Source organism: Cyprinodon tularosa, unplaced genomic scaffold (genome assembly GCF_016077235.1).
Source record: "Cyprinodon tularosa strain WSP-4 unplaced genomic scaffold, ASM1607723v1 ctg1404, whole genome shotgun sequence".
NCBI classification, from domain to species: Eukaryota; Metazoa; Chordata; class Actinopteri; order Cyprinodontiformes; family Cyprinodontidae; genus Cyprinodon; species Cyprinodon tularosa.
Genome location: NW_024038226.1, coordinates 51417 through 73420, shown reverse-complemented (window position 1 = coordinate 73420; position 22004 = coordinate 51417). Strand labels below are relative to the sequence as shown.

At 54.9% G+C, this 22004-nt stretch overlaps 2 protein-coding genes across 2 annotated transcripts; both read left to right on the top strand.

The window, feature by feature from the left end:
* The first annotated feature begins 2538 nt into the window (after positions 1-2538).
* LOC119778952 (extensin-like) lies at positions 2539-8599 on the top strand. Its single transcript, XM_038278409.1, has 10 exons — positions 2539-2681; positions 5324-5409; positions 5750-5937; positions 5989-6449; positions 6534-6721; positions 6772-7061; positions 7487-7570; positions 7674-7979; positions 8098-8285; positions 8506-8599. Exons 1-10 carry the CDS (start codon positions 2539-2541, stop codon positions 8597-8599), a joined length of 2028 nt encoding a protein of 675 aa, XP_038134337.1.
* A 337-nt stretch (positions 8600-8936) lies between these two features.
* On the top strand, positions 8937-21081 carry adhfe1 (alcohol dehydrogenase iron containing 1). Its single transcript, XM_038278408.1, is given in 14 exon segments — positions 8937-9054; positions 12684-12860; positions 12975-13026; positions 13672-13841; positions 13976-14172; positions 14248-14283; positions 14286-14318; positions 18547-18655; positions 18733-18885; positions 19785-19883; positions 19961-20039; positions 20120-20216; positions 20288-20445; positions 20516-21081. Coding segments are annotated over 14 exon segments (1497 nt in total). The 5' UTR covers positions 8937-9001; the 3' UTR covers positions 20600-21081.
* Positions 21082-22004: the final 923 nt, after the last annotated feature.

Genomic DNA, 22004 nt, shown 5'->3' with positions numbered 1-22004 from the left:
GAGGCCGAGGTCCAGTTCAGGCGTTACGGGAAGTGAAGGGTTGGGCCCGATTGGAGCGGTTCCGATGGAGGCCGAGGTCCAGTTCAGGCGTTACGGGAAGTGAACGGTTGGGGCCCGATTGGAGCGGTTCCGATGGAGGCTGAGGTCCAGTTCAGGCGTTACGGGAAGTGAACAGTTGGGGCCCGATTGGAGCGGTTCCGATGGAGGCTGAGGTCCAGTTCGGGCGTTACGGGAAGTGAACGGTTTGGGCCCGATTGGAGCGGTTCCGATGGAGGCCGAGGTCCAGTTCAGGCGTTACGGGAAGTGAACGGTTTGGGCCTGATTGGAGCGGTTCCGATGGAGGCTGAGATCCAGTTCAGGCGTTACGGGAAGTGAACGGTTTGGGCCCCATTGAAGCGGTTCCGATGGAGGCCGAGGTCCAGTTCAGGCGTTACGGGAAGTGAACGGTTGGGCCCGATTGGAGCGGTTCCGATGGAGGCTGAGATCCAGTTCAGGCGTTACGGGAAGTGAACGGTTTGGGCCCGATTGGAGCGGTTCCGATGGAGGCCGAGGTCCAGTTCAGGCGTTACGGGAAGTGAAGGGTTGGGCCCGATTAGAGCGGTTCCGATGGAGGCTGAGATCCAGTTCAGGCGTTACGGGAAGTGAACGGTTTGGGCCCGATTGGAGCGGTTCCGATGGAGGCTGAGGTCCAGTTCAGGCGTTACGGGAAGTGAACGGTTTGGGCCCGATTGGAGCGGTTCTGATGGAGGCTGAGGTCCAGTTCAGGCGTTACGGGAAGTGAACAGTTGGGGCCCGATTGGAGCGGTTCCGATGGAGGCCGAGGTCCAGTTCAGGCGTTACGGGAAGTGAACGGTTTGGGCCCGATTGGAGCGGTTCTGATGGAGGCTGAGGTCCAGTTCAGGCGTTACGGGAAGTGAATAGTTTGGGCCCGATTGGAGCGGTTCTGATGGAGGCTGAGGTCCAGTTCAGGCGTTACGGGAAGTGAATGGTTGGGGCCCGATTGGAGCGGTTCCGATGGACGCTGAGGTCCAGTTCAGGCGTTACGGGAAGTGAACGGTTTGGGCCCGATTGAAACGGTTCCGATGGAGGCTGAGATCCAGTTCAGGCGTTACGGGAAGTGAATAGTTTGGGCCCGATTGGAGCGGTTCCGATGGAGGCTGAGATCCAGTTCAGGCGTTACGGGAAGTGAACGGTTTGGGCCCGATTGGAGCGGTTCCGATGGAGGCCGAGGTCCAGTTCAGGCGTTACGGGAAGTGAAGGGTTGGGCCCGATTGGAGCGGTTCCGATGGAGGCTGAGATCCAGTTCAGGCGTTACGGGAAGTGAACGGTTTGGGCCCGATTGGAGCGGTTCCGATGGAGGCTGAGGTCCAGTTCAGGCGTTACGGGAAGTGAACGGTTTGGGCCCGATTGGAGCGGTTCCGATGGAGGCTGAGGTCCAGTTCAGGCGTTACGGGAAGTGAACGGTTGGGGCCCGATTGGAGCGGTTCCGATGGAGGCCGAGGTCCAGTTCAGGCGTTACGGGAAGTGAATAGTTTGGGCCCGATTGGAGCGGTTCCGATGGAGGCCGAGGTCCAGTTCAGGCGTTACGGGAAGTGAACGGTTGGGGCCCGATTGGAGCGGTTCCGATGGACGCTGAGGTCCAGTTCAGGCGTTACGGGAAGTGAACGGTTTGGGCCCGATTGGAGCGGTTCCGATGGAGGCCGAGGTCCAGTTCAGGCGTTACGGGAAGTGAATAGTTTGGGCCCGATTGGAGCGGTTCCGATGGAGGCTGAGGTCCAGTTCAGGCGTTACGGGAAGTGAACGGTTTGGGCCCGATTGGAGCGGTTCTGATGGAGGCTGAGGTCCAGTTCAGGCGTTACGGGAAGTGAACGGTTTGGGCCCGATTGGAGCGGTTCCGATGGAGGCTGAGGTCCAGTTCAGGGCGTTACGGGAAGTGAACGGTTTGGGCCCGATTGGAGCGGTTCCGATGGAGGCCGAGGTCCAGTTCAGGCGTTACGGGAAGTGAACGGTTTGGGCCCGATTGGAGCGGTTCCGATGGAGGCCGAGGTCCAGTTCAGGCGTTACGGGAAGTGAACGGTTTTGGCCCGATTGGAGCGGTTCCGATGGAGGCTGAGGTCCAGTTCAGGCGTTACGGGAAGTGAACGGTTTGGGCCCGATTGGAGCGGTTCCGATGGAGGCTGAGGTCCAGTTCAGGCGTTACGGGAAGTGAACGGTTTGGGCCCGATTGGAGCGGTTCCGTTGGAGGCTGAGGTCCAGTTCAGGCGTTACGGGAAGTGAACGGTTTGGGCCTGATTGGAGCGGTTCCGATGGAGGCTGAGGTCCAGTTCAGGCGTTACGGGAAGTGAACGGTTTGGGCCCGATTGGAGCGGTTCCGATGGAGGCTGAGGTCCAGTTCAGGCGTTACGGGAAGTGAACGGTTTGGGCCCGATTGGAGCGGTTCCGATGGAGGCTGACGTCCAGTTCAGGCGTTACGGGAAGTGAACGGTTTGGGCCCGATTGGAGCGGTTCCGATGGAGGCTGAGGTCCAGTTCAGGCGTTATGGGAAGTGAACGGTTTGGGCCCGATTGGAGCGGTTCCGATGGAGGCCGAGGTCCAGTTCAGGCGTTACGGGAAGTGAACGGTTTTGGCCCGATTGGAGCGGTTCCGATGGAGGCTGAGGTCCAGTTCAGGCGTTACGGGAAGTGAACGGTTTGGGCCCGATTGGAGCGGTTCCGATGGAGGCCGAGGTCCAGTTCAGGCGTTACGGGAAGTGAACGGTTTGGGCCCGATTGGAGCGGTTCCGATGGAGGCCGAGGTCCAGTTCAGGCGTTACGGGAAGTGAACGGTTTGGGCCCGATTGGAGCGGTTCCGATGGAGGCCGAGGTCCAGTTCAGGCGTTACGGGAAGTGAACGGTTTGGGCCTGATTGGAGCGTTTCCGATGGAGGCTGAGGTCCAGTTCAGGCGTTACGGGAAGTGAACGGTTTGGGCCCGATTGGAGCGGTTCCGATGGAGGCCGAGGTCCAGTTCAGGCGTTACGGGAAGTGAACGGTTTTGGCCCGATTGGAGCGGTTCCGATGGAGGCCGAGGTCCAGTTCAGGCGTTACGGGAAGTGAACGGTTTGGGCCCGATTGGAGCGGTTCCGATGGAGGCCGAGGTCCAGTTCAGGCGTTACGGGAAGTGAACGGTTTGGGCCCGATTGGAGCGGTTCCGATGGAGGCCGAGGTCCAGTTCAGGCGTTACGGGAAGTGAACGGTTTGGGCCTGATTGGAGCGTTTCCGATGGAGGCTGAGGTCCAGTTCAGGCGTTACGGGAAGTGAACGGTTTGGGCCCGATTGGAGCGGTTCCGATGGAGGCCGAGGTCCAGTTCAGGCGTTACGGGAAGTGAACGGTTTGGGCCCGATTGGAGCGGTTCTGATGGAGGCTGAGGTCCAGTTTGGCAGTCATAAAGATCAAATAAAAAGGATTTTTTTCAGTAAAAACTCTTTTATTTCATGTTTTAATTGTACATTAGATAAGGGGGCCCTGACCCCAGCTTTGAGTTCCTCCTTTCAGCTCTCTTTAATTTTGCTCCTGTGATAATAATAATAATTAGTGTTATTAATCAGAGCGGTTCGCTGCTTTATTTGTATGGGGAGTGATGGGTTAAAAGGCTGCAGTAGGTTGCAAGTTTGATTCCCTGCCTGAGTTCCCTCTGACTCTGATGAGGTAGTTTGTCCCTGATGTGTTTCTGCTCCAGGAAATGTTCCTCTGCCTTATTGTGACAGTCGGGCTTTTATTGTGAAAAGTCGTGCTGGAAGCAGGTGTTGTGCCGAGAAATGCCTCCCCTGCCGCGGGAGCGCGCATCCCCCTGAACTCTCGCCCATTGTTCAGAAAACAGACTGAAATATGGAGGAAAAGGGAACTTTTAAACATATTCTTAATGTTTTCATATTTCTAATAAAATGGAGAGTTTTGGTCACAGATAAATTCTAATAAAACTGTTTTTTTTTGCATGGAGACACCATGAGCTCCAGTCAGCATCTATGAATCTATTCTCTGCTCAGTGGAGGATTTTACTATCAGATCCATTCTAGATCATTTCTCACATTTTACTTCTAAAAACTTAGAATCTTAGGCTACGTTCACACTGCAGCCTGAAGTGACCCAATTCCGATTTTTTTGCCCATATGTGACCTGTATCTGATCTTTTTATGACAGTCTGAACGACACAGATCGGATTTTTTCAAATGCGACCCAGGCCACTTGGATATGTGGTCCTGAATCCGATACGTATCTGATCTTTTCAAATGCGACCTGTGTCTGTACGGCCAGGTCGCATTCATCCGACCTACACGTCATTGATACTTGACAAATGTTACTAAACATTACTAATCTGCGTCCTACTAAGCGGAGGCGGGAAAAACTAACAACCATTGCGGAAGATAACACAGAGAGCAGTCAATGGAGAGAAAGTGAGGTTGCTGACTTAATTCATATTTGGAAAGATAGCTCGATTCAGATCAAACTCGAAGGGTCTTACTGGAACCGGGTCTTTCTTTTTGATCTTCTTAAAAAGATTTTGTTCGTAATGTGCCTGCTCCTGTTGGAGAAGAACTTAAAGAACGCAATATACGCTGCGGTATTACGAGTCATGTTTACTTCCGCAAACACTGAGGACGCTTGCTACATGTGACGTCATCGCGTCCTCAAGTGCGCATGCGGGACACTTCGGTTTAACGCTTTCAGTTCACACAGTAGATCACATACAAGTCGCATATACTTGGAAGTGTGAACGGACACGCAAAAACATCCAATTTCACAAAAAAATCGGAATTGAGCATTAAGGCCTGCAGTGTGAACGTAGCCTTAGAGTGCCTCCACCCTCAGAGCGCCACCACCCTCAGAGCGCCTCCACCCTCAGAGCGCCTCCACCCTCAGAGCGCCACCACCCTCAGAGTGCCTCCACCCTCAGAGCGCCCCCCATCCTCAGAGCGCCACCACCCTCAGAGTGCCTCCACCCTCAGAGCGCCCCCACCCTCAGAGCGCCTCCACCCTCAGAGCGCCACCACCCTCAGAGCGCCTCCACCCTCAGAGCGCCTCCACCCTCAGAGCGCCACCACCCTCGGAGTGCCTCCACCCTCAGAGCGCCTCCACCCTCAGAGCGCCACCACCCTCAGAGCGCCTCCACCCTCAGAGCGCCTCCACCCTCAGAGCGCCACCACCCTCAGAGTGCCTCCACCCTCAGAGCACCCCCACCCTCAGAGTGCCTCCACCCTCAGAGCGCCACCACCCTCAGAGCGCCACCACCCTCAGAGCGCCTCCACCCTCAGAGCGCCACCACCCTCAGAGCGCCTCCACCCTCAGAGCGCCTCCACCCTCAGAGCGCCACCACCCTCAGAGTGCCTCCACCCTCAGAGCGCCCCCATCCTCAGAGCGCCACCACCCTCAGAGTGCCTCCACCCTCAGAGCGCCCCCACCCTCAGAGCGCCTCCACCCTCAGAGCGCCACCACCCTCAGAGCGCCTCCACCCTCAGAGCGCCTCCACCCTCAGAGCGCCACCACCCTCGGAGTGCCTCCACCCTCAGAGCGCCTCCACCCTCAGAGCGCCTCCACCCTCAGAGCGCCTCCACCCTCAGAGTGCCTCCACCCTCAGAGCGCGCTCCACCCTCAGAGTGCCTCCACCCTCAGAGTGCCTCCACCCTCAGAGCGCCTCCACCCTTATAGCACCCCCACCCTCAGAGTGCCTCCACCCTCAGAGTGCCTCCACCCTCAGAGCGCCACCACCCTCAGAGCGCCTCCACCCTCAGAGCGCCACCACCCTCAGAGTGCCTCCACCCTCAGAGCGCCTCCACCCTTATAGCACCCCCACCCTCAGAGTGCCTCCACCCTCAGAGCTCCTCCACCTTTATAGCACCCACACCCTCAGAGCGCCTCCACCCTCAGAGTGCCTCTACCCTTATAGCACCCCAACCCTCAGAGTGCCTCTACCCTTATAGCACCCCCGCCCCTCAGAGTGCCTCCACCCTCAGAGCGCCTCCACCCTTATAGTACCCCCACCCTCAGAGTGCCTCCACCCTCAGAGTGCCTCTACCCTTATAGCACCCCCGCCCCTCAGAGTGCCTCCACCCTCAGAGCGCCTCCACCCTTATAGTACCCCCACCCTCAGAGTGCCTCCACCCTCAGAGTGCCTCTACCCGTATAGCACCCACACCCTCAGAGCGCCTCCACCCTCAGAGTGCCTCCACCCTCAGAGTGCCTCTACCCTTATAGCACCCCCACCCTCAGAGTGCCTCCACCCTCAGAGCGCCTCCACCCTTATAGCACCCCAACCCTCAGAGTGCCTCTACCCTCAGAGTGCCTCTACCCTTATAGCACCCCCACCCTCAGAGTGCCTCCACCCTCAGAGCGCCTCCACCCTTATAGCACCCCCACCCTCAGAGTGCCTCTACCCACAGAGTGCCACCACCCTTATAGCACCCCCACCCTCAGAGTGCCTCCACCCACAGAGTGCCTCCACCCTCAGAGTGCCTCTACCCTTATAGCACCCCCACCCTCAGAGTGCCTCCACCCACAGAGCGCCTCCACCCTCAGAGTGCCACCACCCTTATAGCACCCCCACCCTGAGAGTGCCTCCCCCCTCAGAGCGCCTCCACCCTTATAGCACCCCCACCCTCAGAGCGCCTCTACGCACAGAGTGCCACCACCCTTATAGCACCCCCACCCTCAGAGTGCCTCCACCCACAGAGCGCCTCCACCCTCAGAGTGCCACCACCCTTATAGCACCCCCACCCTCAGAGTGCCTCCACCCTCAGAGTGCCTCTACCCTTATAGCACCCCCACCCTCAGAGTGCCTCCACCCTCAGAGTGCCACCACCCTTATAGCACCCCCACCCTCAGAGTGCCTCCACCCTCAGAGTGCCTCTACCCTTATAGCACCCCCACCCTCAGAGTGCCTCCACCCACAGAGCGCCTCCACCCTCAGAGTGCCACCACCCTTATAGCACCCCCACCCTCAGAGCGCCTCCACCCTTATAGCACCCACACCCTCAGAGCGCCTCCACCCTCAGAGCGCCTCCACCCTCAGAGTGCCTCCACCCTCAGAGTGCCTCGACCCTTATAGCACCCCCACCCTCAGAGTGCCTCCACCCTCAGAGCGCCTCCACCCTTATAGCACCCCCACCCTCAGAGTGCCTCCACCCTCAGAGCGCCTCCACCCTTATAGCAACCCCACCCTCAGAGTGCCTCCACCCTCAGAGTGCCTCTACCCTTATAGCACCCCACCCTCAGAGTGCCTCCACCCTCAGAGCGCCTCCACCCTTATAGCACCCCCACCCTCAGAGCGCGTCCCCCCTCAGAGTGCCACCACCCTTATAGCACCCCCACCCTCAGAGCGTCTCCACCCTTATAGCACCCCGACCCTCAGAGTGCCTCTACCCTTATAGCACCCCCACCCTCAGAGTGTCTCTACCCTCAGAGCGCCTCTACCCTTATAGCACCCCGACCCTCAGAGTGCCTCTACCCTTATAGCACCCCCACCCTCAGAGCGTCTCCACCCTTATAGCACCCCGACCCTCAGAGTGCCTCTACCCTTATAGCACCCCCACCCTCAGAGTGCGCTCCCCCTCAGAGCGCCTCCACCCTTATAGCACCTCCACCCTCAGAGCGCCTCCACCCTTATAGCACCCCCACCCTTTGAGTGCCTCTACCCTTATAGCACCCCCACCCTCAGAGCGCCTCCACCGTTATAGCACCCCCACCCTCAGAGCGCGTCCCCTCTCAGAGTGCCACCACCCTTATAGCACCCCCACCCTCAGAGTGCCTCCACCCTCAGAGCACCTCCACCCTTATAGCACCCCAACCCTCAGAGCGCCTCCACCCTCAGAGTGCCTCCACCGTTATAGCACCCCCCACCCTCAGAGTGCCTCCACCCTCAGAGCGCCTCCACCGTTATAGCACCCCCACCCTCAGAGTGCCTCCACCCTTAAAGCACCCCCACCCTCAAAGCGCGTCCCCTCTCAGAGTGCCACCACCCTTATTGCACCCCCACCCTCAGAGTGCCTCCACCCTCAGAGCGCCTCCACCCTTATAGCACCCCCACCCTCAGAGCGCCTCCACCCTTAGAGTGCCTCCACCCTCAGAGCGCCTCCACCCTTAGAGCACCTCCACCCTCAGAGTGCCTCCACCCTCAGAGCTCCTCCACCCATACAGTGCCCCCACCCTCAGAGCGCCTCCACCCTCAGAGCGCCTCCACCCTTAAAGCACCCCCACCCTCAAAGCGCGTCCCCTCTCAGAGTGCCACCACCCTTATTGCACCCCCACCCTCAGAGTGCCTCCACCCTCAGAGCGCCCCCACCCTTATAGCACCCCCACCCTCAGAGCACCCCCACCCTCAGAGTGCCTCCACCCTCAGAGCGCCTCCACCCTTATAGCACCCCCACCCTCAGAGCACCCCCACCCTCAGAGCACCCCCACCCTCAGAGTGCCTCCACCCTCAGAGCGCCTCCACCCTTATAGCACCCCCACCCTCAGAGCGCCTCCACCCTCAGAGCGCCTCCACCCTCAGAGCTCCTCCACCCATACAGTGCCCCCATCCTCAGAGCGCCCCCACCCTTAAAGCGCCTACACTACTCCCCTCACTAAGTTACAGCCTTGCTGCAAAGGCTCTAACGTAGTGGGGGGGGGGGTGTTCTTCAGGTTCCAGAAGTTTTTAGAAGTAAAATGTGAGAAATGATCTAGAATGGATCTGATAGTAAAATCCTCCACTGAGCAGAGAATAGATTCATAGATGCTGACTGGAGCTCATGGTGTCTCCATGCAAGTAAAAAACATTTTTATTAGAATTTATCTGTGACCAAAACTCTCCATTTTATCAGAAATAGGAAAACATTAAGAATATGTTTAAAAGTTCCCTTTTCCTCCATATTTCTATCTGTTTTCTGATCAATGGGTGAGAGTTCAGGGCGATGCGCGCTCCCGCGGCAGGGGAGAAATTTCTCGGCACAACACCTGCTGCTCTTTGGACCCCAGGAAAGTTCGGACGACATGGCGGGCCGAGACAGGATCGTTCATCTGCTCAGACAGTTGGAGCGCGCAGTGTAAGTCAGCCTCGGTTCAGCAACGGTTCGGTGGGACTCAGAAGGTTCTGGAAGGCGGCGGTTCGGAATGATTCTGGATGGTTCGGAATGATTCTGGATGGTTCTGGATGGTTCGGAATGATTTTGGATGGTTCTGAATGGTTCTGGATGGTTCGGAATGATTTTGGATGGTTCTGAATGATTCTGGATGGTTCGGAATGATTTTGGATGGTTCTGAATGATTCTGGATGGTTCGGAATGATTTTGGATGGTTCTGGGGTTCATGGTTCTGTTTTTCTGGAAGGTTTGTTGGTTGTTTGCTGATTTTTAAGGTAAAGTTTTCGTTGCTGCTTTATTCGGAACCAAAGCTCCGGTCCAACAGGTCAGGAAAGGACTTGGACCGCTGCCAACCCTACGGAGGCGAGGACGTTACGGGAGCGCGCACGGTTGAACGTCAGACAGAGAGCAACCAATCAGCTGATAGAGTCGGAGATGTTCTGGTTCTGACGGGAGAACCATTAAGAACATAAAGAAATAAAAACTGGAATTAAAACAACAACAAAGTGATTAAAATAAGAAATAGTACAGGAACACATTAGAAAATAAATCAGTTATTAAAACTCAAATAATTAGAAAATACATTTTTAAGAAAAAGATGTTTAAATCTATCTGGGTGATCAAAAAATAATAAATTAATAAAAAGGTTATAAAAAGCATAGAGTCCTTCCATCACTTCCTCAGCTGCCATGTCTGCTGGTCGTTCAATTCTATTCAGTTTATTTATATAGCTCCAATTCACATCATGTCATCTCAGGTCACTTTCCAGTTCACCAGATCATCCAGTCAGATTGATTCAAAGTTTTCTATCTAAGGAAAACCATCTGATTGCATCGACTCATTGACTCTTCAGCAATCCCTCACACTAAGCATGCTTGTAGCGACAGTGGAGAGGAAAAACTCCCTTTGAACAGGAAGAAACCTCCAGCAGAACCAGGCTCAGTGTGAGCGGCCATCTGCTGAGGCCCACTGGGGTTCAAGGAGACAGAGCAGACATAGAAAAAGAAGCATAGATACAAAAGGCAACTGTCAACCAGCTCCACAGGCGGCCCCGTCCAGGAAACACACAGCCAGGCAGACGAGCTCCGAGCCAGCTCCCATGTCAGAGGATGAAGAGAGCACATCCAGTTAGTCACAGTCAGAGAAACAGGACTACACTGGAAAACAGGCCAAGCTCCAACATCTATAAACAAAGGTGTTGATGGCAGCAGCACAGCTGATATTTCTCTCCAGGATGGAGTCACAGCCAAACAGGAACAGACCAGATGAAGCTACTATGAGAAAAAGCAGAGAGAGCAGAACGTTAGAGATTGAACTAACAGATTCTGCAGAGTGGGAGAATAGAGATAGAATGAAGCAGAATGATGAAAAAGGGGTCCCTATGTCCTCCAGCAGTCTAAGCCTATAGCAGCAGAACTATAGAGATAGCTCAGGATAACCTGAGCCACTCTAACTAGAAGCTTTATCAAAAAGGAAAGTTTTAAGCCTAGCCTTAAAAGTAGACAGGGTGTCTGCCTCACGGACTAAAACTGGTAGTTGGTTCCACAGGAGAGGAGCCTGAGAACTAAAAGATCTGCCTCCCATTCTACTTTTAGAAATTCTAGGAACCACTAGTAAACCTGCAGATGGAGAGCGAAGTGCTCTGTTAGGAACATAAGGAACAGAATCAGAAATACTTCAATAATCCCAGAGGGAAATTACTTTTGTTACATGCTCTAGTTACAGTTTTACATGATATATACACACATCCAACTATACAATATAATAAAGATAAAAAATAAGAATAAAAGAGATAAAATATATACACATATAGCTCTTCTATATATATATCTGTAGGCTACGTATATCTATGTATATGTAAAACCTAAATCCAAATAGAGTGAAAAGTCCAAGTAAAGTGATACGTGGCGTGCAAAAATAGTGCATAAATGTCAATTACGGGGGGGGGGCTGAATCACTTGAGGGAGGCGTTATATAGGTTGATGACCACAGGTAGGAATGATTTCCTGTGGCGCTCTGTGGTGCATCTGGGTAGGAGGAGTCTTCTGCTGAAGGAGCTCGTCTGTTGGACCAGTGTGTCGTGGAGAGGATGTGAGTCATTGTCTAAGATAGACTGAAACCTGGACAGCATCCTCCTCTCTGCCACGGTGGTCAGGGTGTCCAGCTGCTCCTCCACAACATCACCGGCCCTCCTGATCAGTTTGTTCAGTCTGTTGTTGTCAGCAACCCTCAGCCCACTGCCCCAGCATGTGACAGCAAAGAAGAGCGTGCTAGCAACAACAGACTCATAAAACATCCTCAGCATGGTCCCACAGATGTTAAAGGACTTCAGCCTCCTCCCTCAGGAAGAATAGTCGGCTTTGGCCCTTTTTGTAGACCGCCTCAGTATTTCTAGTCCAGTCCAACTTATTGTTAAAGTACACTCCCAGGTACTTATACTCCTCCACAGTGTCAACAGGAACCCCCTGGATGGAAACAGGGGTCACAGGTGTTTTTGTCCTCCTCAGATCCACTTTGAGCTCCTTAGTCTTTGTCACATTGAGCTGCAGGTGGTTCAGCTCACTCCAAGTGACAAAGTTGCCCACCACAGTCCTGTATTCACTCTCCTCACCCTTTTCAATGCATCCAACAATTGCTGAGTCATCAGAAAACTTCTGAAGGTGGCAGGACTCAGAGCAATAGCTGAAGTCCGAGGTGAAAAGGGTGAAGAGGAAGGGGGAGAGGACAGTCCCCTGGGGGGCCCCAGTGTTGCTGACCACCCTGTCAGACACACAGTTCTGTAGGCGTACATACTGTGGTCTGCCCGTCAGGTAATCAACAATCCAGGACACGATGGGGGCCTCCACCTGCATCGCAGTCATCTTCTCACCTAGTAGAGCCGGGCGGATGGTGTTGAAGAAATCAAAGAACATGATTCTCACTGTGCTCGCCGGCTTGTCCAGGTGATTGTAGACTCTGTTCAGCAGGAAGATTATGCTGTCCTCAACTCCCAGGCGGGGCTGGTAGGCGAACTGTAGTGGATCAGTGAAGGGCCTGACCATGGGCCTTAGCTGATGCAGGACTAGCCTCTCAAAGGTCTTCATGATATGGGACACCAGTGCTACCGGTCTGTAGTCCTGTAGTCAATCAGATCTCTGATATCAGATGGAGCTTGGCCATTTAAGGCTTTATATGTGAGAAGGAGGATTTTAAATTCTATTCTGGATTTAACAGGAAGCCAATGAAGAGAAGCCAGGATAGGAGAGATATGATCTCTCTTTTTCATTTCCATCAGAACTCTGGCTGCAGCATTTTGGATCAGCTGAAGGCTTTTAACTACAGTTTGTGGACTTCCTGATAGTAAAGAATTACAATAGTCCAGCCTTGGTTTGTCAATAAAGCTTTAATGTTTGCTTCCAGAGACACTAGAGTAGCTGTTCTTATCAGAACCGGTCCAGAACCGTTCCAGAACAGGGCCATCTCTACCAGTGGGAGGTTCTGGACCTACAGCTGGGTTGGGTTGATGGGTTCTGATTCTCATGGTGTGGTGAATGTTTGGGGTTTTGGGCAGAACCAGAACCTGCAGCTACTGAGCATGCTCCGTGTTTCTACAGGTGCAGATGCCCCGCCCACTCCAACACTTTCCACCAAGGTAGGCTGATGCTCGGCCCACAGCTTCACCAGAACCAGTTCAGAAGCAGCTGGTTGCAGTGGAAGGATCATTCAGAAGGTGGGGGCCCTGGCCCTGCCACAGAATTTCAGGTTCTGATCGGGGAAAATTTTTGTGTCCGGTGTGGGGGGGGGCCGCGCCCCGGGCGGAAGACGGAACCCTTAGGTAACGCTGATGGACTCTGACTGGCCCCGCCCCCAGAACCAGGATCTGTTTCCTCTGCTTGTTTCCTCAGAGGGCCAGTTCCAAACATCGATACGGCCCCGGATCAGCAAGAAAATCGGCAGGTAGCCTTCACCCCCCATCTCTCATCAGTACTGCAGCTGAGAAAAGGTCCGGGGAACGGGTCCAGTTCGAGCGAGGGCCCCCGGCAGCAGAGGGGGGGGACCAGTGGCCCGCGGAGGCGCGTTAGAAGAAATTATTCACTTTAGTCAAGATTTCCTGGAAAAAGATTCAAATAAAAGTTATTCTAGATAAAATGTTAGAAGTGAAGATGGTCAAATTCTAGAAGCTGAAGTAAAACAAAAGGATCAAAGATCAGATCATAATCTGGACTGGATTAGTTTTAATCTGGAAAGTTTAGCATGAGCTGCAGGTCTACAGAAGAACCGCCGGGTTAGATCCTTGGAAGAGCCGGACCTCCTCTATGTGTTGTGGTTCTATGCTCTAACTAATGTGATTAAAGTTTCCCATTAAAACTGTTCTTTATGGTTTGGACCCAGACCTGCTGATGCTAGCTCCTAGCCACATGTTTGATAGCAATGTTAGCATGACGCCGTTTTAGCGTCGACTGAATACCCCCTGAAAACCCAATGGGATGATCCTTCACAATAAGGCATTCGATGTTAGGGTGACAGCCGCCCCCCGGAGTCGTTCTTAGAAAAAAACTCCTGGTCCCCCCATGTCTCCCATTAAGCCCAGTTTGCTGATCCTGGGTCTGTTTTCAGGACCTGCGGAACCTTGGAGCCAAAAACGTGTGCCTGATGACCGACCAGAACCTCGCCCGCCTCCCTCCTATGAAGGCCGTCCTCGAGTCTTTGACCGCCAACAGAATCACCTTCAAAGTCTTCGACAACATCCGAGTAGAGCCTACAGACTCCAGGTAAGACAGGGGGAGGAGCCTAACTCCAGGTTTGATGTCAGGAGCGAAGCCTAAGGTGGCCTCCAGGTGTGAAATAAGGGGGAGGAGCCTAAGGTGGCCTCCAGGTGTGACTCTATAATTTTTTTCCCCTCCAGTTTCAAGGAGGCCATCTCCTTTGCTAAGAAGGACTCGTTTGACGTGTTTGTGGCGGTGGGCGGCGGCTCGGTGATGGACACCTGTAAGGCTGCCAACCTGTATTCCTGTCATCCTGAAGCTGACTTCTTGGACTTCGTCAATGCTCCGATCGGAAAAGGCCGACCGGTGACCAAAGCTCTGAAGCCGCTGATCGCAGGTCATCTTGTCACCTTAGAGTCCTGCTGCCTCGTTCCAGGCCTGCTCATGGTTTTTGGGGTTTTTTTCCCTTTATTTCCCACAAAAAGCGGCACGGGGGCGAACCCCTGGGGGGGCCATTTTACTACGAGCCGCTGAAGGGTAAAAACCCGGGGAGAGGAGCCGCGCTTCCCTTTGAAGCTCTCTGCTCCCCCTCCCTTCACCTTCCCTATAGTGAAGAATGCATCCGCCCCCCCCACAGCCCCCACACAGAAACCCCCCCAAACCCCCCCCGCATGAATATTAATAAAAAAACGCTAAATGAGGAAGAAAATTTAAAATGAAATAATAAACTAAAAATAAACTCAACAGATCCCAAAACAAAAAAGTTAGAACCCACATCAGCAGTGCTACCCATCCTTCCTTTCCCTTCCCCTGAGGAAGGGAGGTTGTCCCGGGTTGTTACGGCCGCAGCGGAGGGAAAGGGGAGGAAGAGGGGTTTTCCGGTTTTACGGCCGCAGCGGAGGAAGGGGAGGAAGAGGGGGTTGTCCCGGGTTTTTCGGCTGCAGCGGGGGAAGGGAGGAAGAGGGGTTTTTCCGGGTTTTTACGGCCCGCACGGGGAAGAGGAGGTTGTCCCGGGTTTTTACGGGCCGAGCGGAGGAAGGTGGGGGAAAAAAGAAGGTTGTCCCGGTTTTTACGGGGCCGCGCGGAGGAAAGGTGAAAAGAGAAAGGGTTTTCCCCGGGTTTTTACGGCTGCACGGAGGAAGGGGAGGAAGAGGAGGTTGTCCCGGTTGTTCGGGCCGCGGGAGGAAAAGGGGAGGAAGAGGAGGTTGTCCCCTTGTTTCGGCCGAGCGGAGGAAGGGGAGGGAAAAGGAGGTTGTCCCGGTTTTTCGGCCGCAGCGGAGGAAGGTGAGGAAGAGGAGGTTGTCCCGGTTGTTACGGCCGCAGCGGAGGAAGGTGAGGAAGAGGAGGTTGTCCCGGTTGTTACGGCCGCAGCGGAGGAAGGTGAGGAAGAGGAGGTTGTCCCGGTTGTTACGGCCACAGCGGAGGAAGGTGAGGAAGAGGAGGTTGTCCCGGTTGTTACGGCTGCAGCGGAGGAAGGTGAGGAAGAGGAGGTTGTCCCGGTTGTTACGGCTGCAGCGGAGGAAGGTGAGGAAGAGGAGGTTGTCCCGGTTGTTACGGCCGCAGCGGAGGAAGGTGAGGAAGAGGAGGTTGTCCCGGTTGTTACGGCGGCAGCGGAGGAAGGTGAGGAAGAGGAGGTTGTCCCGGTTGTTACGGCCGCAGCGGAGGAAGAGGAGGTTGTCCCGGTTGTTACGGCCGCAGCGGAGGAAGGTGAGGAAGAGGAGGTTGTCCCGGTTTTTACGGCCGCAGCGGAGGAAGGTGAGGAAGAGGAGGTTGTCCCGGTTGTTACGGCCGCAGCAGAGGAAGAGGAGGTTGTCCCGGTTGTTACAGCCGCAGCAGAGGAAGGTGAGGAAGAGGAGGTTGTCCCGGTTGTTACGGCCGCAGCGGAGGAAGGTGAGGAAGAGGAGGTTGTCCCGGTTTTTACGGCCGCAGCGGAGGAAGGTGAGGAAGAGGAAGTTGTCCCGGTTGTTACGGCCGCAGCAGAGGAAGGTGAGGAAGAGGAGGTTGTCCCAGTTGTTACGGCCGCAGCAGAGGAAGGTGAGGAAGAGGAGGTTGTCCCGGTTGTTACGGCCGCAGCGGAGGAAGGTGAGGAAGAGGAGGTTGTCCCGGTTGTTACGGCCGCAGCAGAGGAAGGTGAGGAAGAGGAGGTTGTCCCGGTTGTTACGGCTGCAGCAGAGGAAAGGGGAGGAAGAGGAGGTGGTCCCGGTTGTTACGGCCGCAGCGGAGGAAGGTGAGGAAGAGGAGGTTGTCCCGGTTTTTACGGCCGCAGCGGAGGAAGGTGAGGAAGAGGAAGTTGTCCCGGTTGTTACGGCCGCAGCAGAGGAAGGTGAGGAAGAGGAGGTTGTCCCAGTTGTTACGGCCGCAGCAGAGGAAGGTGAGGAAGAGGAGGTTGTCCCGGTTGTTACGGCCGCAGCGGAGGAAGGTGAGGAAGAGGAGGTTGTCCCGGTTGTTACGGCCGCAGCAGAGGAAGGTGAGGAAGAGGAGGTTGTCCCGGTTGTTACGGCTGCAGCAGAGGAAGGGGAGGAAGAGGAGGTGGTCCCGGTTGTTACGGCCGCAGCGGAGGAAGGTGAGGAAGAGGAGGTTGTCCCGGTTGTTACGGCCGCAGCAGAGGAAGGGGAGGAAGAGGAGGTTGTCCCGGTTGTTACGGCCGCAGCGGAGGAAGGGGAGGAAGAGGAGGTTGTCCCGGTTGTTACGGCCGCAGCGGAGGAAGGTGAGGAAGAGGAGGTTGTCCCGGTTGTTACGGCCTCAGCGGAGGAAGGTGAGGAAGAGGAGGTTGTCCCGGTTGTTACGGCCGCAGCGGAGGAAGGTGAGGAAGAGGAGGTTGTCCCGGTTGTTACGGCCGCAGCGGAGGAAGGTGAGGAAGAGGAGGTTGTCCCGGTTGTTACGGCCGCAGCAGAGGAAGGTGAGGAAGAGGAGGTTGTCCCGGTTGTTACGGCCGCAGCGGAGGAAGGTGAGGAAGAGGAGGTTGTCCCGGTTGTTACGGCCGCAGCGGAGGAAGGTGAGGAAGAGGAGGTTGTCCCGGTTGTTACGGCCGTAGCGGAGGAAGGTGAGGAAGAGGAGGTTGTCCCGGTTGTTACGGCTGCAGCGGAGGAAGGTGAGGAAGAGGAGGTTGTCCCGGTTGTTACGGCCGCAGGGGAGGAAGGTGAGGAAGAGGAGGTTGTCCCGGTTGTTACGGCCGCAGCAGAGGAAGGTGAGGAAGAGGAAGTTGTCCCGGTTGTTACGGCCGCAGCGGAGGAAGGTGAGGAAGAGGAGGTTGTCCCGGTTTTTACGGCCGCAGCGGAGGAAGGTGAGGAAGAGGAGGTTGTCCCGGTTGTTACGGCCGCAGCAGAGGAAGAGGAGGTTGTCCCGGTTGTTACAGCCGCAGCAGAGGAAGGTGAGGAAGAGGAGGTTGTCCCGGTTGTTACGGCCGCAGCAGAGGAAGGTGAGAAAGAGGAGGTTGTCCCGGTTGTTACGGCCGCAGCAGAGGAAGAGGAGGTTGTCCCGGTTGTTACAGCCGCAGCAGAGGAAGGTGAGGAAGAGGAGGTTGTCCCGGTTGTTACAGCCGCAGCAGAGGAAGGTGAGAAAGAGGAGGTTGTCCCGGTTGTTACGGCCGCAGCGGAGGAAGGTGAGGAAGAGGAGGTTGTCCCGGTTGTTACGGCCGCAGCGGAGGAAGGTGAGGAAGAGGAGGTTGTCCCGGTTGTTACGGCCGCAGCGGAGGAAGGTGAGAAAGAGGAGGTTGTCCCGGTTGTTACGGCCGCAGCGGAGGAAGGTGAGGAAGAGGAGGTTGTCCCGGTTGTTACGGCCTGCAGCGGAGGAAGGTGAGGAAGAGGAGGTTGTCCCGGTTGTTACGGCCGCAGCGGAGGAAGGTGAGGAAGAGGAGGTTGTCCCGGTTGTTACGGCTGCAGCAGAGGAAGGTGAGGAAGAGGAGGTTGTCCCGGTTGTTACGGCTGCAGCGGAGGAAGGTGAGGAAGAGGAGGTTGTCCCGGTTGTTACGGCCACAGCGGAGGAAGGTGAGGAAGAGGAGGATGTCCCGGTTGTTACGGCCGCAGCGGAGGAAGGTGAGGAAGAGAAGGTTGTCCCGGTTGTTACGGCTGCAGCAGAGGAAGGTGAGGAAGAGGAGGTTGTCCCGGTTGTTACGGCTGCAGCAGAGGAAGGTGAGGAAGAGGAGGTTGTCCTGGTTGTTACAGCCGCAGCAGAGGAAGGTGAGGAAGAGGCGGTTGTCCTGGTTTTTAGGGCCGCAGCAGAGGAAGGTCGAGGAAGAGGAGGTTGTCCCGGTTGTTAGGGCCGCAGCAGAGGAAGGTGAGGAAGAGGAGGTTGTCCCGGTTGTTACGGCCGCAGCGGAGGAAGGTGAGGAAGAGGAGGTTGTCCCGGTTGTTACGGCCGCAGCAGAGGAAGGTGAGGAAGAGGAGGTTGTCCCGGTTGTTACGGCCACAGCGGAGGAAGGTGAGGAAGAGGAGGATGTCCCGGTTGTTACGGCCGCAGCGGAGGAAGGTGAGGAAGAGGAGGTTGTCCCGGTTGTTACGGCCGCAGCGGAGGAAGGTGAGGAAGAGGAGGTTGTCCCGGTTGTTACGGCCGCAGCAGAGGAAGGTGAGGAAGAGGAGGTTGTCCCGGTTGTTACGGCCACAGCAGAGGAAGAGGAGTCAGCTACTAGTCTGGAGGATGCAGGTCTAAGAATGTCGGCTGCTGCTGACCCAAATGGACCACATGAACCAGAACCGTCTGTGGAGGCTCTTTAGCCGGACTGAGACCAAGGATGCTGTGATGTCACACTGAGATTCTATTGGCTGTTTCTGTCCAGGTATTGCTAGCAGAGCCATCAGACCCACGCTGGGCATCGTGGACCCCCTGCACACCCTGAGCATGCCTGAACGGGTCGCCGCCAACAGCGGCTTCGACGTGTTGTGGTGCGTCTGACAAGTTTCTTTACTGGTCGCTGCTGTTGTCAGGCGCTGACAGGCCCCCCTTCCTCTGCTTCTAATAGTCACGCCCTGGAGTCCTACACCGCCTTACCCTACCACCAGAGGGCGCCCTGTCCCACCGACCCCATCCTCCGTCCCGCTTACCAGGGCAGCAACCCCATCAGTGACGTGTGGTCGCGCCATGCCCTGAACGTGGTGGCCAAGTTCATGAAGAGGTACGTTCACCAGCTTCCTAAAGAGCAGGTAACGCTAGCAGAGCGATACGCCCGACATAGCCCAGTAAACTAGCCCCACCCACCAGCCTGCAGTGGTCTAGCCTTGATCAATGCCCGAGGCCCTAGAACTGGCCGGCCAATCACAACGCAGAGATGTGGTTTGAATTTCTGGATGCAAAGTGGGTGGGGTTTTGAGGGCATGACGTCAAAGCTGTGCAACGCTGGAGAAAACACAACAAGGAAGATGGCAACAACTATTGAACAGTTCTGGTTTGACTCAGCTTTGGAATCAGTTTTGGGGTTTTCGTTGAAACCTGAGCAGGAAGATGGCCTGATAATCCAGACTAAATGTGAGATTAAATGTGTAATTTAGTCTGGCCCCGATTAATGAAGGGTCGGAAGATTGTTGATGAGAACAACCCGTTGTTTATCAAACCATGACTGTGCCTATTGGCCAACGCTCCGACCAAAGAGAGCCACTGACTATGATGTTGAAGCGTGACAGAAAGCTGGTGGGGGAGTGGAAACAAACAGCCTGTCGGTAAAACAGCGAATATGTCCTCAAAAATGAATGAGCGTAGAGAAGGACATATTCACCGGAAGGTAGGAAGAGAAAACAAACATGACAGCCGTGAAAGGAGCAGGAGGAAGATCCGCAGTAGTGATCATCTCTGAACGGTCAGTTAAATGAGTTCACTATAAAGTGCACTCTATAGTGATGGAGGGGTCAGAGGTCGGGGCGTGCGGTCAGACCCAAAGACAAACCAAAGAGCGTTAGGGGTCAGAACCATCATTAGGGGTCAGAACCGGCATTAGGGGTCAGAACCGGCATTAGGGGTCAGATCCAGTCCAAGGCCCTGCCTGAGTCGGGAACCTGAAGATGTTTTTTCTGTTCTGAGGGCTGTGCGGGACCCGGAGGACCTTGAGGCCCGGTCCAGCATGCACCTGGCTAGCGTGTTTGCAGGGATCGGCTTTGGGAACGCCGGAGTCCATCTGTGGTGAGTTCCTGGGTCGGTTCGGGGTTTTACAGCCAGAGGCTGGTTCTGAAAGACAAACCGTCTGTTTCTCTCTTCAGTCATGGGATGTCGTACCCGATCGCTGGAAACGTGAAAAGCCACGCAGCGAGGGGCTACAGCGTGGAGCACCCCCTGGTGGTGAGACATGAAACGGACACAGAACCCGGACGCTCTCAGCGGGTCTTTGGGTAAATCAGGTGAACTTTGTGCCCCTGCAGCCCCACGGCCTTTCCGTGGTCCTGACCTCGCCGGCCGTCTTCAGCTTCACTGCACCAATGTGCCCGGAGCGCCACCTGGAGGCTGCAGAGATCCTGGGTAGGTTAGCCGCCGCGGCGCAGTGCGTTCGCTAGCCTCCAGGTGAACTCGGCCTGTCGTGGATCTTTCAGGTGCAGACGTGCGGCGGGTGAAGCGTGAGGATGCCGGGGAGGTTCTGGCCGACACGCTGCGGCAGTTCCTGTCCGACCTGCAGGTGGAGGACGGACTGATGGCCGTGGGCTACAGCCGAGACGACATCCCGGCTCTGGTGAAGGGAACCCTCCCTCAGGTGAGCTCCTGGCTGCAGCGTCTGGACTCCATGATCCCCCGATGACCTGCTTTCTTCTTCTCCTCTTCAGGAGCGGGTCACCAAGCTGTCTCCGCGGGCGCACACCGAGGAGGACCTGAGCCAGCTGTTTGAATCCTCCCTGAAGCTCTACTGACTACAGCCACCAGGGGGAGCTGCTGTCAGGGTGAACCTGATGGCGACGGTTCCTCTGATCTGAGATCAGAGCTTCAGAAGGAAAGATTCTGGCTCTGATGCTTCAGGCCTTTCAGTGATTCTCATATTTAATCGGTAGATTTAGTTGTTGATTAACCAACATTTCAAGCTTTGCTGGATCATCTCTGGGTGTGATGGGGGGGGAGGCGAGGAGCAGTAAATGAAATCAAATGGGAGAGAAATTAGAGGGTTCAGACTGAGATGGACCAGATGGGCAGCAGGTTCTGATGGACCGCAGCCTCCTGCTGCCGCCATTTTAGCGTCCTACCAGAGGGGCGCTCTAAATTTCTTAGCTTTTAATTTCTGCTCTGATTATCAGCTTTGCCACATAAATGACTCTAGATTCTTGATGTTTGATCATCTAAACGTTTGCTAATAAAGTTTTGTTAAACATTCAAAATAAAAGGATTTCACTGAACTTCATTACATTTCTGTCTGTTTCTCACTATGTGTACTTGTGCGTTCTCGTGTCCTGGTGAAACGTCATCATCCTCAGCCCTAGTACTGTTCCAGTTCACTAGAACAGCAGACTGAGAATGGACAAAGTCTCCGGATGTTCCTGCCCCTCCCTATTTACCCAGCATGCATTGGAGCAGACAAATAATGTCATTATGGTTCTAAAATTACTTATTTCTATCCTCGACCCACTGAAGAATGCTAAAACACACCTTTTAAAAAAATGTTTTTACTTTCTGAGACAATTTTGATGCTTTTCTCATTTTCTCCTTTAAAGCTACAGTGTGTAATAATTACAGGGATATACAGTCAGAAATTTAATATATTATACATAACTATGTTATTTATCATCATCTACGAGCTCAGCCTCTTAACCTTCATATTTGCGTTGCCTTAGAATTCGTTATTTATAATTACATAGGAGCGGGTCTCACAGCCATGGAGGCAGACATCTTAGCGCTACGGCAGCGCAGAGCCAACAAAGTAGCGATTGCGAGATCGCCCATTACAATAACATGCTGCGTGATGATGCTGTTACTCTCCAGTATACTTATTCAGCAACGTCCCTGACGTTTCAAAGGTAATGATTCAGTAATTTTCTGTAAAATAATTTTCTGGATATATACCTCGGTTACTTCTCTACGGCTCCTTTGGAGATCTTCAAGCCTTTCCTCCTCTGCTCTAGTCACCCCGCTGGCACCTCTCCCTCGCCTGGCCCTAGCTGCACGCCCACCCCGGCCTCTCTGCCCTCTTCCTCTCCCTCTTCCTCTCCCTGTAACCCCCGTGCCACCAAAATGACTTGGACTCTGTAAACGGGGAATATATATTCTTCCAGCGAACACAATCTCGCTGTTACTCTAATGACTACAATTACTTCGTCTGTTTATATC